General features: G+C 45.9%; 1 protein-coding gene and 1 pseudogene across 2 annotated transcripts; one reads left to right on the forward strand and one right to left on the reverse strand.

The window, feature by feature from the left end:
- Nucleotides 1–6,124: 6,124 nt before the first annotated feature.
- LOC128788247 (uncharacterized) lies at nt 6,125–8,106 on the reverse strand. 2 transcript variants are annotated; one of them, XM_053943173.1, is made up of 3 exons: nt 7,242–8,106; nt 7,109–7,140; nt 6,125–6,351 (listed from the first exon to the last, which is right to left on the reverse strand). In XM_053943173.1, exons 1-3 carry the CDS (start codon nt 7,586–7,588, stop codon nt 6,269–6,271), a joined length of 462 nt encoding a protein of 153 aa, XP_053799148.1. In that variant the 5' UTR covers nt 7,589–8,106; the 3' UTR covers nt 6,125–6,268. The 2 variants fall into 2 exon arrangements, with proteins under 2 accessions (XP_053799148.1, XP_053799147.1); XM_053943172.1 differs by lacking the exon at nt 6,125–6,351 and having other exon boundaries at nt 6,563–7,140.
- A 2,331-nt stretch (nt 8,107–10,437) lies between these two features.
- LOC128788865 (inositol 1,4,5-trisphosphate receptor-interacting protein-like 1) lies at nt 10,438–13,874 on the forward strand (annotated as a pseudogene).
- Nucleotides 13,875–16,341: the final 2,467 nt, after the last annotated feature.

The raw sequence follows: 16,341 nt of genomic DNA on the forward strand, positions 1-16,341 counted from the left end.
GTTTCCTCTTGGTGCATCAAGGTAGACACGATTTATTAACGATCACGGGGGATTTAAATCAGAACTCCTTCCAAAACTTCCATCTCCTCTCTCAACCTTAAATTTATGTCATGTTGCATAAAACTAGAAATATAACTAGAAAAAAAAACTTAAGTATTTTTTTCACTTCCATGTAAATGGAATAAATTTCCTGCCATGGGTAACTCTGACATTTAATCTCTGGTCTGATCCTCCATCTGTGTGTTAAGGGGAAACCAGAGCTCACCGGGTGCGACTGCTGATATTTACAGAGGAGAATTTGTTGTGTGTACCTCTGGATCATGCAGCCCAGGGAAGATCCTTAGATAGCAATGCTGATAAGGCTTTTGAAAATGGTAACACTGCACAGCTGCTGGGGTACAGAGCTGTACAAACTGCCCTGAGACCAATCCCTTCTGTACCAAGAATTAGCTCGTGACATTTTTACAGAGAAAAATGCAATCTTTGGTGCCAATGAGCTACCAAGATCAGTTGATTCCCCAGCAAATCTTAGTTGTGTGTGCTGATCTGGACAACTTAAGTAAAGAATACTTGGTTCTTTCATTTGCAAGTGCCCATCAGCACCTTGCTTGATTCCTTAATTGGCTTCCAAGAATCAACTGGGAGACCTGAGAATTTCATTCTTGCTTTGCAGAATTTTAGATTGCTGTAACACTGCACATAGAACATGCATTCATTGTAGAATGAATTGCTATTGAGCAGATAAACCCAGGATATGGCTTGTGGAGAGCAGGGGTGAGGGGGCAGCAGGGCCTGGGCAATGATTTGGTAGCAGTGTGGCCTTTTCCTCCTGGGAAGCTGTCCTGAACCTCTTGCCTTGTGCTGGTGATCAGAATTCAGTTCCAGTGTGTGACTCCAAGCATATGACCTGGGCTAGGAAAAAGTCACCAGTGCTGGGAGGAGTAGCTGGTGCTGCCCTGGTTAGATGGTTATTACTGCTCAAAGAAACTGCTGGATTTTTCTCTGTGTGCTCTGAGTTTTCTGTTCCACTCCTCTGACATAAATAAATCTAGTGCTTGTACTTCCAACAGGGGAAGTCTAGATCTTGATATTTAATAAAAGAAAAGGTCATATTCCCTTTCCAACACCAGGTTGCCTAAACCTGTTATAAACAAGTCATTCTTTTGAAAACATACAGGGGAAATAAGATGGTTAATGTGCTTGAATCAAAAACATGCTGAGACTAAAAACTAATTTTTAATCTGCTTTTTATGCTGAGAGCAAATTTATAATACACTTGATGTGCCTGATCTCTTTGATAAAGAGACTGTGTTTGATATCTAAAACATGCTGTGGAATTTTACTAATCCATCATACAGACACCCTCTCCATTAACTGGTATAGCATACAAATGCACTATTTACATTTGATATGTAGCCGCAGCCTTGGCACTGTTTTCATAATAAATATAAAGTGACAGAGCTAAAAAGAATATTCCAACACCTGGTTTAGTGGAAGGTGTCCCTGCCCACATAAGGGGTGTGGGAACTGGGCAGTCTTTAAGGTCCCTTCCAAAGCCCTACAGGAGCTTCTGTTGCTTTCCCTCTCCCACAGGCCAGTGGTGGGGTGGCTTTGGGTCACAGCAGGAGCTGGGAAGTGGGACAGATCTAAAGGGTTCCCAACTCCTGCTTGCTGTCATCTTTCCATCATCCACTCTTTCCAAAATACCCAGGTTCATCCATAAAAATATGTATTTCTAGAGGTGGAGTGGCAGGGCAGTGGCAGTGTGGAGAGAAGTGCAAGTGGAAGGGGCAGAGTTACCAGGGTGACTTTAAGGGAATGCAGATACGCAGTTGTTTTCATTAATAGGATCAAACCACCGATTGAGATTGGTCCTGTAAACCCTGAGACAGGGAATTGGAGAGCTGTCCCTGCTGTCAAACCTCCTTCCCCTCCTTGGGAACTGGTCCTGTCAGGATTACATTGAGATTTTTTTCACCCCCTTCATGTGGCTGCAGCCCTGGCACCAGGCCCTTGCTGCCTTGCAGTGGGGCAGGGGAGCTCCAGATGGAAAATTCTGGCAGCCTCCACCTGCTTGATGGGTGGGAGTGCCAATTCTTAGTGTTTGTCCTTTCCTTTTCCCCCTTCCTTTATTCTTTTCCAGTGGTTTCTATTGTGTTGTTTCTTGCAGGGAGCCATCCTCACAGTGGCTGCTGTAAGTCTCTTTGGCAATGAGGCTTTCAAACCATGAAAGCAGCTCATTCAAATTCCTCTTCTCCATGAGCTCTCCATGAGCTGTGTTTGTGTCTATATGAAGAGATCTTGCTGTTCTTTCTCTTACAGGCTGCTAAAATTTCCCCAAAGAGTAAAAGCCATTGTCAGCTTTTCACAAGTGTGTTTTTTTTTCTTGTTAATTAATATTTTAATAAAGACTAGATTAAAGTGTTACATTGGAGGAAACAAATAAGTGTATATGAGCCTTTCTGCTCACTGTGGAGATGGATGGGTTTCCTTTGACATTCAAAATTTTCTAGGATGGTGAGACTGTGAACAGGATGTAAAGACTAAGGTATGGAGAGATGAGTTTTGAGATAAGTGATAAGGACAGCAGTACTGTGGATTGGCACATCTCTGCTATTCCATCTTCTCCATCAACCAACTGTACTTTCTAGAACTTAAAAATAAAGGAACAAACCCCCAAACACAACAGATCACTCTGGGTTTTTTGCGTTTGCATTTTGCTGTCAACAAAGTGCATCAAGGTACCTTTGCCATTCCCTTCTCCCCTTAGTTTTTTCCCTATGTCATTCCTTTACAACCAGAGTCCTCCAATTCATTCTGTTCTAGCCACTGGCTAAAATTAAAGGTACTAAGGATTTTTTCCATTGATGCCCTCTCTGAGCCTGCACGTAACTCATTTCACACCCCTCAGCAAGGAACAGAATAGCAGCTAAATATTAGAGGAGAATGGAGTAGCTTAGTCATAAACTGATTAGTTCTATCTGTAGAACTGTAACTGGATGCTCAGATGGGAGCTCCCCAAATCTGCTGTCATTAAATGCTGGGGAATTGCAGTTGGGGTGCTTCATGCTGTTCCCTGCACTCTATTGCAGGTGCCATTGGGATTTACCTACTCCAGAGAGCTGCAGCCTGCACTGAGCTTATCCTAGGGCTGCAGGGAGCACACACCCTGTGGCAGTTGGGTGCTTCAGCTTCCTTTGGGGAATAGAGCCCAGCTACAGGGTTATGCCCATGCTGGTAAATGGGAAGTTGAAATATATAAATATATGATCTGAAATGGCAGTGGTGTAATGAAAATATGTTGGTGGTTTTTTGTTTGTTTTTTTTTTTTTTTTTCCATTTTTCCTGGGGGTGATGAGATTTGGTTTGTCTCTGGGGTTAGATGTATTTCAGGAACACCTGTCACATAATCCAGTTGCCAGCCCCAAGAGAACATAACAAATATGTTAAAATCTGTAAACACAGCACTAGTCAGGCTTTCAAGGATCAAAGCCAGGAAAAACAAAATTCACAATGTAAAAAAGCCACAAGTACCGAAGTAGTTCTTATCATGGATTTTTATTTTTCTAGAAATACTACTGCAAGTGTGTGATCTGACCCTAAACACAACTGAAGAACACAATTCTATTATAAAATAGGAAAAAGTCTGGTACCATAGTAAAATAAAGACTCCTAGTGGAGTCAGATATTTGTATTTTGTCAGCTATTCTGCAGACACACCAACTAAAATTATGGAAGAAATTAATAAACCTCAATTTACAGCTTCATTCTAGCATCCTATTTTTCTGTGTGCTTCCCCCTACATATTTCAGTATTTTGGTATTCTGACTCCTTGTCTACCCCAATTTCCCTCCCTTCTTTACTCCCCTTGTGCTGCTGACATAGGTGGTCCAACAGCTACTTCCCCTCTCCATACTCTGAGCTGCCAGGATGTCACAGGAAGGTATCTGGTAGAGAAGCTGTATTTGAAATGCAAAAAACTCTGTGTAAAATGTGTAAAAAACTCTACAAAAAATGTGTAAAAACTCTGGAAATACCAGCTGGCTGCTGTGTATAAGAATTTAAAATGTTTCACAGTGGTGCAAGAAGAATTTCTTTATCCTTCCTCCAACATTAAAAAAATATCAAAGATAGCAGATAACATTTTGACTGAGCCACTCTGTTAGGGATGCAGAAGTACAGCCAGATTCAGTAATGAGCTAATTTTCCTTCCCCCTTTTACCTTTTGATGCAAGGCAGCTGGGATATGTATGTCTGTCTGTGTGTAGTTTTCCTGGCTGTGTTCCCTTTTTTGGCAGGAAAATGTTGAATAGGGAGGGTTTGAAATTTTTGGAGTGTTTGAGAACTCCAACAGGTCAGTCTCCTCTGGTGCAGTTGTTGTATGCTGAGGTTTTTTTGTGGTTGTATAGGGGATTTCTGGATGCTCATGGGTAGGAATTGTATGTGCAGCAGTGTAGCTTCTCCTGGGTGTCTCAGGTTGGCAGTGAACAGGTGGAAATAGGCTGGGGAAAGGGATTTTCCTGGATTTCGGACATCAAGCCAAGAGGGCAAGAGCTGTTGATAGAATTTCTTGTAGGGGATCCCCACTATGGAAATGTTGACTCTGGCTCGCTGCTAAGTTTAGAACCATGTAAAACATGTACCCTGGACTTTATGCAGAGCAGATGGTGCAACAGGCTTTACTGGTTAGAGTGTGTCATATAACAGATTGTCTAGAAAAGTTTGCTTGCTTTTGGCAGACAATTTAATTCAGCTCATAGCATGTTACTGAAGTTCACTGTGCATCTCTGAAGAAGTGGGCAGCTAATACATTTTGTGTCATCTTTTATACCAAAAGATTTTTAAATAATTAAAAAAAAAAAAGTAGAAGTTGTATCCCTACTTGTTCTCTTGAGTGGAGGTGGGAAAAGGCAGCTCCAGTGTGCGAGTAGAAAATGAAATCCAGAAAATTGATTCATATTCCAAAGCCACAATCTCCTTCCAGCTGGTACAACATTAATTTTTTTTATTCTGTTATTCTCTGTTAATATGTCCTTTGAAATAATTCCTACCTTTGTTTTAGAATCAGGAAAACATAAAAGTGTTAGGCTTTATTGCAAAAAAAAAAAAACAAAAATAGATTCTGCAAACTTTTAACATCTACACAGAGTAGGCTATTAAGTGTAGTACCAGCTATCACCAGGTTCAGTAAACCCAAGTACTGTTTAATGCGAAGTGAGCATACACAAACATGAATGTTAAAGTAGTGATAAAGCTACCAGCTAGATCATATTAAGAATGATCATCTTGTTAAAGGTTCCTTAGAAGAACTGGATTCTTCAGGTCCCTTTAGGTAAAAGTCATATTTTTGTCTTCTTTGAAGCAGTTTATTGAAAACATTGTAGTGTAATCCAGGCAAAAGTACCCTGTTGATCTATCTCACCTGGACTGGTCTGTCATGCTCATCAGGCAGGGCAAGGCTTTACACCCAAGTGATTTTCTATGGCAATGCTCTTTTAGCTTTATCAGATGTGTGACAGTGTGAAACTACTGTCCAGTTACCTCCTTGCTATTTAGCTGAGCTAATACATTGAACACCCCAAAGGCCTGGCCTGAGACAGTGTTTACAGGTGATACCTGAGGAGCATAAAGTCCTGCAGACTGTGCTTGTATGTGATCCCAAGGGGTGGCCATGTCTTCAAAATGGCCTTTTTCTCTAATAAACACCATATCTGTAGCAGTGAATGTCCATGTTTTACACGTCAGTGCCTCATTGCACATCTTGCAGGTGAAATCCCTTTGCCAAGGTGTGTCTTCTGTGAACCCATCTGTGCCCAGCTTAGGCTGGGAGTCAGTAAGATCAGTGAGTTCTTCAGTGTGAGCCCGAAAACCCAGTCTTTTCCCTTCTGCAGACGAATACTTCAGTGACTGCCTTGTCCAAATGGGTGGCCAGCATAGCCAGCAGTGTGTCAGGTGCTGTGACTGGTCTGTAGGCGCAGTGTGGGACTTCTGTTGACAAGGACAAGGGTTGGGGGGACGCCCTCACTCTCCATAATTCCTGTGCATTTTTCCAAACCCAGACGACAGCAGGCTCCCTCAGTGCAAATCCAGCCCTGCTGACAGACCACACTGTTGCCAGCTGGCATGGTTTCATTATAACTTTATTATTAATCAGGGTTTGTCAGTTTTCTATTGCTCAGCCTGTCTCATTCTCAGCAGTGGAGCTGCCAGAGCCCCCAGTGGGGTGAGGGGACTATAATTTTCTGTAGCTCTTTTCCATAGTCATTTGCTATCTCCTGGGGAGAGCAAATCCTGCACAGAGCCTCCATCGCCATGGGTGAGGGGATGTGGCAGTATCTCTGAGGAAGTGACCTGTGAGGAGGGGCAGCAAATTCACAGAATTCACAGAATCACTAGGTTGGAAGAGACCTTCAAGATCACCAAGTCCAACCCATGCCCTACCACCTCAAGTAAACCATGACACCAAGTACTACATCCAGGCTTTTTTTTAAACACATCCAGGGATGGTGACTCTACCAACTCCCTGGGCAGAAAATTCCAGTACTTTATCACTCTTTCTGTAAAAAACTTTTTCCTAATATCCAGCCTACATTTCCCTTGGCACAGCCTAAGACTGTCTTCTCATTCTGTCAGTTGAGAACAAGAAAGAGAGGTCTCTCTGCCTCCAGAAAGAAACAAACCCACTCCTGACTACAACTACCTTTCACGTAGCTGTAGAGAGTGATAAGGTCACCCCTGAGTCTCCTCCAGGCTAAACACCCCCAGCTCCCTCAGTCATTCCTCACAGGGCTTGTGTTCCGAGCCCCTCACCAGCCTCGTTGCCTCCTCTGGACGCGCTCAAGTGTCTCAACATCCTTCCCAAACTGAGGGGCCCAGACCTGGACACAGCACTCCAGGTGCAGCCTCACCAGTGCCGAGTACAGGGGGAGAATGACCTCCCTGCTCCTGCTGGCCACACTGTTCCTGATACAGGCCAGGATGCCGTTGGCTTTCTTGGCGACCAGGGCACACTGCTGGCTCATGTTCACTGCTGGCTTATGGGGGCTGTCGACCCCATGACAGTGGTGAGTCGTGGTAGGGGAAGGAAGGAAGTGAATTTGAGTTTTACCTGGAGGAGGAGAGCAAGCAGGTGCAGGTAGCCTGGAGGAGGAAGAAACTTGGCTAGTACTGGGGGGACAGTTGGAGGGTGCACAGGGAAGGTTTATATTTTCTCAACAGCCTCACAATTCTCCTTGTCTTACCCTCCAAGAAGATGCTGACAGCAGAAGGACAGAGTAACACAAGCAAGAAAACACAATCCTGATGGATGCTTGAGAACCTTCAGGTCTGTGTCCCTTAGAGGAAAGGGCTCAGTGACCAGCAGGCTGAGCGTGGTGTGCTTTAATGGCAGCTCTGAGGTCCCAGTTTGTGCTTCTTTTGCTGATGCAGAGCCTGAGACAGGTGGCCTGAGTCTCTGCTGGAGCCCAGCTGCACGTAAGCTGTCACATAAATGCTCAGGACAGTACCCACTGGGGAAATGCTGGCAGGCAGACAGTACTTCCAAAGAGACTTTTTTAATGGCTCGGTAATCAAGTATATCAAAATCCATCAGCAAACAACCTCACTGCCATGCTGGAAAATTCTCTGCTCTCTGACTTCTCACTGCCATGTTCCTGTGAGGTTATTCCTACAAAACTGGGTATGAAATGCTGCCAGCACTGGTGGTAATACTCGGGTGGAAGTGACCACACAGTTCTGAGGGCAGAAGAATAAAGGTCTCTCAGAGGTGACTGTCTGTGAGGAGATGTGGAATGTGTGCCAGGCAGGCAGTGCCTTCCCTCCTACCTCCTCTACCCAGAGGAGGCATTGATACTGTCCAAAAATGGCACTTTCTCTGGCTCGTGGGTGTTCTTTTTTGAAGACTCCCACCACTGACTTAACTGTGAATTCAGTGGGAGTTAAACCAAATTAGAGCCTGTTGGAAAATCCTTTTCAAAATACATAGTCTGCCATCGTGGGGATGCTGCATGGATGCCTTCCAGAGCAGCTCCTAGACCAAGCAGGATCGTCACAGAGTGCTTGTGAGAGTGACAGACTCCACCCATGGGACACAAATGGAAGGCAGGGTGGGAGGAGTGTGGGCACCTGGGTGCTGACCTGTTACAGGGAGAACCACGGACACACGTCTGGGAGGTGATCCCACCTCCTCCTCCTCCTCCTCACAACTTTCCTCTGGAACAAAATCTAGCACAAACTTGGCGGCTCCAGAAAATCTGCTTGGTGCTGGCTTGGAGCCAGTGCAATCAAGAAAGACTCCTTTGCAATCCTAGTAGCAGCATGAAATGCTCACTCTGGTTTTGCTCATAAACTATTTTGGATTAGCTGTAGATAATTGTGCTGACTGTTCAGTGGCAGCGTCTCTACATACTTAGCCATATTTGCATGTAGCAAAGAGTATTGGACCACGAATGAGCATATTTTCTTATTACTTTCCAAAATCTCTGATTGGCTCTCATCCAAGCACTGAAGCAAATCCAGCATGAGTGGTTTAAGAATTGTCTATCGGGGAGCTGAAGCAAGTTTATGGAAATCCTGCTTGCATTATCTTTGGAGAAATGGCTGTGGATAACCAGTAGTTTCCAAGCAAGGGGTTTGGTTTTTAACTGATTACTAATCAGGCATGGCAAAATCCATCAGCAAATAGCCTGAATTAGTGTACTGGAAAATTAACTAATAGCTGGAGGTATGCTCCTCTCTGAAATTATTCTTTCTGTGATTTGATGGCTCTAGCAATCCAATTGCTGTGAGTTTTATTTCATATTTATCTTTCTGTAAGGATGTGTTTTAATGCTTGTTTTAGCTTGCTGCCTTCTAATGAAGATTATTTATTTAAAAAAAATAAAAGGAGGGTGCTTTGCAAACTAGATTGATAGGAAAGGAAAGCCAGAGTGAGGTGCTCCTCATGCCATGTGCTAGAAGTAGGGGTGGCCAAGGGTGGTCTCCACAGGAAAACACCCCACTACCTACCCATGACAGGGGCAGGCACTGCTCCTGCAAAGGAAAAGGGACTCTGGGGAGATGCTGCTGCATAACCCGTTTTTCAGGTTTTTTTAGGCCCTGTTACTTTTCAATGCAATTGAACAATTCTACAATGCTGTTTCTCAGCTCTCTGTAGTTTCTGACTGTGTATGGAGGGTTTGTTTGTGTACTCATCTGCCTTCCTGCATGAGAAAATCTGTATAAAATTCCCTTTCAAGGTGCCCAAATGAGTATAATGACTAAATGGTGAATAATCCAGTAAATGAGACTTTTCAGGAATCATTTTAAGATATGAGAAGTTGAAAATCTGAACAAATACATGCTAAATTAAAGAACTTTCCATGAGGGTGGGGGTTTGCCAGAAAGACTATAGTTAGATGCAAATCTGCATTTCTCTGTGATTACAAATCAAGGCAGAGATATCCTTTAATTTGCAAAGGGAAAGAAAAAAACATTGATGTAAACCAACACCTCTAACAGAGCTGCTCTGTGCTAGAACCTTGGAGGATGGCTCTGCTTAGGTAGAGTCTCCTGCCCGGCTGTGATGGAGTGGCTGTGCTCTGAGACATGAGACCACCTCATGAAGGTTATTTTTTTTTAAGGCACAGTGGTCGCACTTACAGCCTTTTTTTCTATTTCCCAGATTCCAGTGTCTGAAGTATATTCCTGACAATTACCATGGGAAGAACCATTGTGATAGTGGTACCTTTGTATTCCCTTGGGGAAAAAACATAGCCAAAACATAGCCAAAACAAAGCGGTGACTGAGTTGTATTTTTTAATTCTTCAATGATTGCCTCAAGTAGATGAGAGCAAATCTCAGATAATGGGTCTAGAAAAATAATGCTGTCAAGGGCGTGCTCTCTATAATTCCTAACAGAAATATTGAGGCTTATCTGATTTCAAAAGGATACTCCACTGTCTTGCTTTTTAAACAAAGAAACAAAAAAAAAAATGGTGTGGAGCTGCCAACCTTTCTTTTCCACTCAGATTCTAATGCCATTATTAGTTATTTGTATGCCATTTTTCTCCTTTCTTCTGGGCTTTGTTCCACACCCCCCCGCCCGCCATTAAGCTTTGCACTTAATCCCACACCATGTCAATAAATACACTAAGATGCAGAATCTGGCTGCAGATCTTTATATTTTTGTCTGGCTTTGCCTTCTCCTTCCCTCTCTGGTGCTCTGGGAAGGCTGGGGCAGGGGAAGACAGAAATGTGTAAGAGGCATCTCTGACATTGCTGCTCTTGTGAACTTCTCCCAGAGCTTTTGTGGGTCTGAAGAGAGGCAGGTGCCTTCTTCATGCCTCTGTCAGTATTTTTAAGGAGGAATTATCCCTCCCTCCAAGTGTTCTAACCCCAAGTGCTGTGGTGTGAGTGGAATGAGGAGTTCTGTCCCTCTGCTCTCATCCTGGCTGATAATAACAATATAGGTGCTAGAACACAATGAGAAGACATGAAAGAAGAATTTATGCCTTTATTTTTAAGTGACAACCCTTGTGTAATGCTACATAAAATAATTTGTTGGAAGGACTCAGTTGTGTTGCTCTCCTTATTGGTCATAAGGTGAACCTCAGGTGCTGGAATTAAACCCTGCAGCTGTGTATTGGAAGGGTGTTGGTGAGACCACAGAAACCCAAGCTGTCCCTGTCTGGTCTTCATCCTCCAGGTTGGTGAACCCTGGCCTGTGCCACTGCTGACATGGCATGAGAGAGGGAACAGCCCATGGCTTCAGATGAGTATGTCACCACAAGTGTAGGACAGGGCTGTACCACAGTGGCTGGTTGCGTGTTCATTCCAAATCTGAAAAACTCCTAAAAGGCTTTTACCTGCCCTAAGATTTTGCCATCAATTTCTGCTTTGGGTCAGCAAAAGGTGGCTTGACAAGAACTGGCTTTTTTAAAGACCTATCTCTAGTCATAGGGCAAGTGTCCGTGAAATTGGTAAGAAGCCAATGGCATCCCAGGTTCTGTCAGAACCAGTGTGGCCAGCAGGAGCAGAGCAGTGATTGTCCTCCCTCAGAGGGTGCCGGTGAGGCTGTACCCCAAATCCTGCATTCACTTTTGGTCCCCTCATTACAAGAAAGACATGGATGTGCTTGAGTGTGTGCACAGAAGAGAAATGGAGCTGGGGAACAGTCTGGAGCACAAGTCTGATGAAGAAGGCCTGAGGGAAGTGGAAGTGTCCAGCAGAGAGAGAAAGTGCCTTGGGGAGACTATATAGTTGTCTACAGATCCCTGAAAGGAGGTTGTAGCCAGGATGGGGTCATTATACTAGCCCAGGGAACAAACAATAGGACCAGAGGAAATTACCTCAAGTTGCACCATGGGAACTTTAGATTGGACTCTTTCAACAATTGGATATCAAGCTTGGTAACAGGCTGCCCAGGGAAATGGCTGAGTCACCACCCTCAGAGAAATTTCAAAGTCATGTCGATGTGGCATTTGGGAACCAAGCTGATTGGTGGAGTAGGCAGTATTAAATTTACAGTTGGACTGTGTGATCTTCAGGGTCTTTTCCAACCTTCATGACGCAGAGATTTAACTGTACCTCAGCACGGAGTCAAGGCTTAGACTCAAGGGTGCCTTCCAAGATGAGTATCTATGAGATTGCCAATGGAGGGCAGCTGATAAGAAAGACAAGAGAAAGACCAAGAGAAGTTCTTTGAAGAAGATTCACTCAAAGGCTGCCTTAGCCAGTACCCCGGGGCCACTCTGACAGGCTGAGCTGGGGTGGGAATAAGGGTGGGGCTGGGCTGACTGTGGTGTACTGTGACACCCGTGACATCATGGGGGCCATGTCACAATGGGGGCAGCTGTAAAAGGCCCCAGCAGGTAACACTGGCCCTGTATTGCTTGGGCAAGCAGTGAGTGCACACATGGCGGAAGGTCGGGCTGGTGACAAGGGTGGGGCAGAAACGCTGCATCCAGGGCTGGCTTCTCCTCCTGCATGCTGGGACAGCCCCTCATGGCAGAGCCTTGGGCAGGGCACTGTGCTGCTGCTGCTGCTGCTGCTCGGGCAGTGGGACAGACCTGGCTGCTTGCCGGCTGTTGGGGGCTCTGTCCTTCCTGCTCCCAGATCCCTGGGATTCCCATCCCTGCTGCCCCCACTGCCAGCTGCCTCCCTTGCAGCACCATTCAAGGCCTTCTCTCCATGCTCCTGCAGACCATGGATACCTGGGTATTGTGGTTCTTGCTCTTGCAAAGTGTAGTTCAGTACCAAGAGCCTGCGGGTGATGGCTGGGATGAGGTGACATGTCTGCGAATGGAGGCGTGTGCCAAGCTCCAGAAGGAGGAGAAGATTCGTCTGGAGCAGGAGGTGGAGCAGCTGGCCCTGAAGCAGGGTGTGTGGGCCTGGGGAGACCTGCTCTGCTCTGCCTGGCAGCACTGGCAGGTCTGGGCTCTTGCTGGGCTCCTGCTCCTTCTCTTGGCCCTGTGGTATATCTGGAGGAAAAGGAGCCGGAGGAGAGAGCAGCATGAAGAAGGAAATGATGGTGTAAATGAAGAGGAAGTTGGAAATGTAGATGCAAATGAGGAAGATGGAAATGAAGAAGAAGGAGACAATGACGTGGATGGGGAGGAAAAACAACAATAACGATGGCAATGCACAGGAAGGCGACAATGCTGCTGCGAATGAAGAAGGTGATGTTGAAAATGAAGTTGGCAATGAGGCTGCAAATGCAGCAAACATCAATGATGTTGGAAATGAAGTGGAAGAATACCATGAGCATGACGATAACTTTGGAAGACTCATAATGGAGCGCATACAGTGGCCTGTGCAGGACCTGCAGAAAGGATGCAGGTGGACAAAGACCCTGATGGAGCATCTTGTAATTTACTTTCAATGGGTCTTGTCCAACAGTTTCTACCCAGCGCTGCAAGAAGCCATCGGGGTGGGCAGTGCCTTCGAAGATTGGAGTCCGCGTGAGCAGGATGTTGTGTACCAGGTACTCATACCTATGACTCCTCCCCAAGGGCACAGCTTCCACCTAGAGCCGGGCACTGCAGAGCAGAAGCACTTGAGGAACTTCCGCATCTGCGTGCAGCAGGAGTGCACCTGCACAAGGGAGCAGCAGCATAAGAACATGCTGTGCTTCCTGCACCATCCCGAGGAGCAGCTAAAGACGTATCAGGATCCCAGCCTCCTTCATACCCTGTGCACAGGCTCCTACCTGGACGTGGAGAAAACTGCCCGCTGCTTCTACCAACTGGTGAGAGCAATCTGGCCGGCTTTGCTTCAGTCACACAATCGGCATTTAGTGCTGCTGCCCTCCAGACGCTCCTGCCAGTTCAAGGTGACCAATGGCAGCGAAAGCTATCGGATTGAGATGCTGTTTGGGGTGCAACAAGGCAACTCAGATGTTTTTGTAAGCAGCCAGCCTAGGCAAGCCCACACCCCAGGCACCATCTGGCTGGAGAGCTACGCTGTAGCCGACATGAAGTTCTTCAAGTACATTGCCAGGTGGGCTCCCCCTGACAGCTTGCACTTGAAATGCCTGCAATTCTTCAACCCATCTTCAGCTGGGCTTAGGCTTCTCCACCTATACCATTAAGACCATTGTTATGCACCACCTGAGCGTCTTACCCGTGTCACAGTGGCGCAGGAGACATTTTGTGAGGCGGCTGATGGATATCAGTGAGACCCTGCACAGGTGTGTGGAAGTGAGACACCTCAACCACTTCATTGTGGGCAACCAGAGGCTTCCTGAGGGGATCAGTGTGCCCCTAGAAGTCCTAATGGCCAGGTCATGCAATCTCTTCCATGACCTGGTGATGGGTCCGGTTGCCCACTCCCAGGTGATGAGCCAGTACGTGGATCTGCAGCGGTGGTTGAAACGGATCCTTAACAATTAACAGTGAAAGAGGTTCTCCTGCACAGAGCTGTGCTTGTGAGGCTCACACCTGGTGGCAGAGAACCACCTCTCAGTAGATGGAAAAAGAGAGGAGAATGAGGGCTACAGAGAGGGAAGAGAAAATGCTGCCTAGCAGCACTATGCCATCAGAAGCAGCAGTGTCGTCTCAACAGCCTCCCCAGCACTGCATCCAGCGATGACCAGGTTGGTTACAAAGATCAGGGACCACGCAAGAGGAAATGCTGTTATTCCCCCACTGCGGCGTTCTGCTGTCTCTCCTGGCTCTGGAGCAGCCGCCGTGCCCGGCGGGGCACCGCGGCTCCTCCGATCCCGGTCGCGCCGCTGTTGGTCAGCTGTTTCTACCGCCGCGCGCAAGGGACCTTGATAAAGGGGGTGAAGGAAGGACCAAATTCCCCGCAGCAGGAGCTGAGAGCATTTTATTGGTGTGTTCCCAGCTTCTGTGTTGGGGAATATGGCTGTGCAGCCCCAGCCGCATGGGGCTTTTATTGGGAGTGGAGCGGGGGTGTCATGTGGTCTGGGGAAGCCAATAGGGACGCAGTAGGGGATGGTGCCAGAGCCCAGGGAGGTCCTGGAGCGGTCCCAGGGCATGGCGTGGCCTGGGGAAGCCAATAGGGGCACGGCAGGGGTGGCGCTGGGGCCCAGGGCAGCCCACGGCCGTGGGGAGTGTGACATGGCCCGGGGGGTGCCACTGGGCATGTGGCCGGGGCTGGCACTGGGGCCGGGGCGACCCTGGCCACAGGGGAGGGGTAATGGCAGGAAAGGACCCACAGGAAGGGAGAGGGGGGATGGGAGCCGGGCCCGCATGGTAAGGCAACCTGGGAACCGGTTACCGCAGTGGGGAGAACCGGGGGGATACTCAGGGGTACACAAAATCTGCTAACACACATCAGAACTCCGATCTAAACCCAAAGTCCAGGATGCAACACCCCACCTCTTTCTTAGAGTCCATTTTCCCTCTGAGAGCTTCACCTTGCGCAAAGATGCCAATATCAGAATCCCACATGAGGGAATGTTTGAAAGGACCACTGGTGGTATCATTTGGCCCGAGGGTGCTCCAGCCATGTCTTCCTGCAATGCCAGGTCTTCCTGCAATGCTGTGCATTACAAAAGATTGTGTTCTGATCAAGGTTCTTGACTCTCTCTGGGGTGAGAGATTCCACAATCCCTGGGCAATGCCCAGGATGAGTCAATGGATGGTGTTTCTCCTTGTTTCCGCATCAGAAACCTTTAAGTCAACACTGTACCAACTGTGTTGCAGCTGACCTGAAATTTTGTATATGTAAGGATCTAGATTTTTATTTAATATATACATATCTTGTGTATGACAATTATATGCTATAAAGGTTATCAATTCTCATATATAATTGTACAATATAAAAAAGCAAAACAATTTAGTAATATAAATTATAAGGAAGATATGAAATATGTAATTATTATATAATGATGAAAAATGACTGTAAATTATTGAATATGTATTTTTTTAAACAATATGATATAGTTAATATTTAGTGTCACTCTAAGTTGTGATACATATTCATGTATTCATGTAGAGAGTTTATACCTGGAAAGATTTTCATAAAATACATATATTTATAACATACATAATAATTATATCTTATATATAGCATGTAAGAATTTTTTTTTTTTTTTTTTTTTTTTTTTTTTTTTGTATAAGCAAAGCCATAGATCATGTCTTTGTCTGCTGGGGACACATAATTATGCTCTATAGATAGTGCTATTATGAGTGACAATCTGGAGACTGCTTTGCTCTTGCTTCAATAAACCACAATATTCCAGAGTCTGGATTGTGCAAGACATTATTGCTCCCAACCAGACCTAGAGTATAGGTAAATGTCACAAGTTGTGAATCTTGGCTTGTGAAGAGTCTCCTTGAACTCAGCCAAACTGGCAGTGCTGCATTAGTTCTAATCAGAAATTAAGCCCAGCTGCCCCTGGTCCTTGTGACCACAGAATCACAGAAGAGCTTGGCTTGGAAAGGTCCTTAAAAATGGTCTTGTTGCAAGCCTGCTGCCAAGGGCAGGGACACCTTCCATAGGTACTTATAGAATTACTTATGTTTCAGTTGTAAAGTTAGGATTAAATAAAACTGTGGGGCCTTCAGGCCAGCTGTTGGCCACCCCAATACCCCTCCAATATGCTCCCTCGGATTTATGTATTTATAACCCTGCAGAAGGGTCATGCAGGGAAGGAGACGTGCTGGGGTCACCATCTATGTAAGGGGGGGGTTCCAACTGTCTAGAGTTTAATGATGGTGCTGATGGGGTTGAGCATTTTTGGGTAGGAATCAGGGGGAAGGCCAACAACACCAGCCTGTGACTTTGAGACGGCAGTTCATCACTGCAGTCTGTGTAGCTGTGCCTGTTTATGCACAGAAAGACAGACCAATCTATCTGGAACTGGTCACACAAAATACATCCTTCTAATGCAGAGCA

This window comes from Vidua chalybeata, chromosome 5 (genome assembly GCF_026979565.1).
Source record: "Vidua chalybeata isolate OUT-0048 chromosome 5, bVidCha1 merged haplotype, whole genome shotgun sequence".
Classification (NCBI taxonomy): Eukaryota; Metazoa; Chordata; class Aves; order Passeriformes; family Viduidae; genus Vidua; species Vidua chalybeata.

What these genes read in the sequence shown, in the direction of transcription:
- LOC128788247 (XM_053943172.1), bottom strand. Translation starts at nt 7,588, where the DNA reads ATGGATTTTGATATACTTGATTACCGAGCCATTAAAAAAGTCTCTTTG. An exon ending in TGTCAGCATCTTCTTGGAGG is followed by an intron (nt 7,141 to 7,241) that starts GTAAGACAAGGA and finishes TTCCTCCTCCAG; the next exon opens with GCTACCTGCACCTGCTTGCT.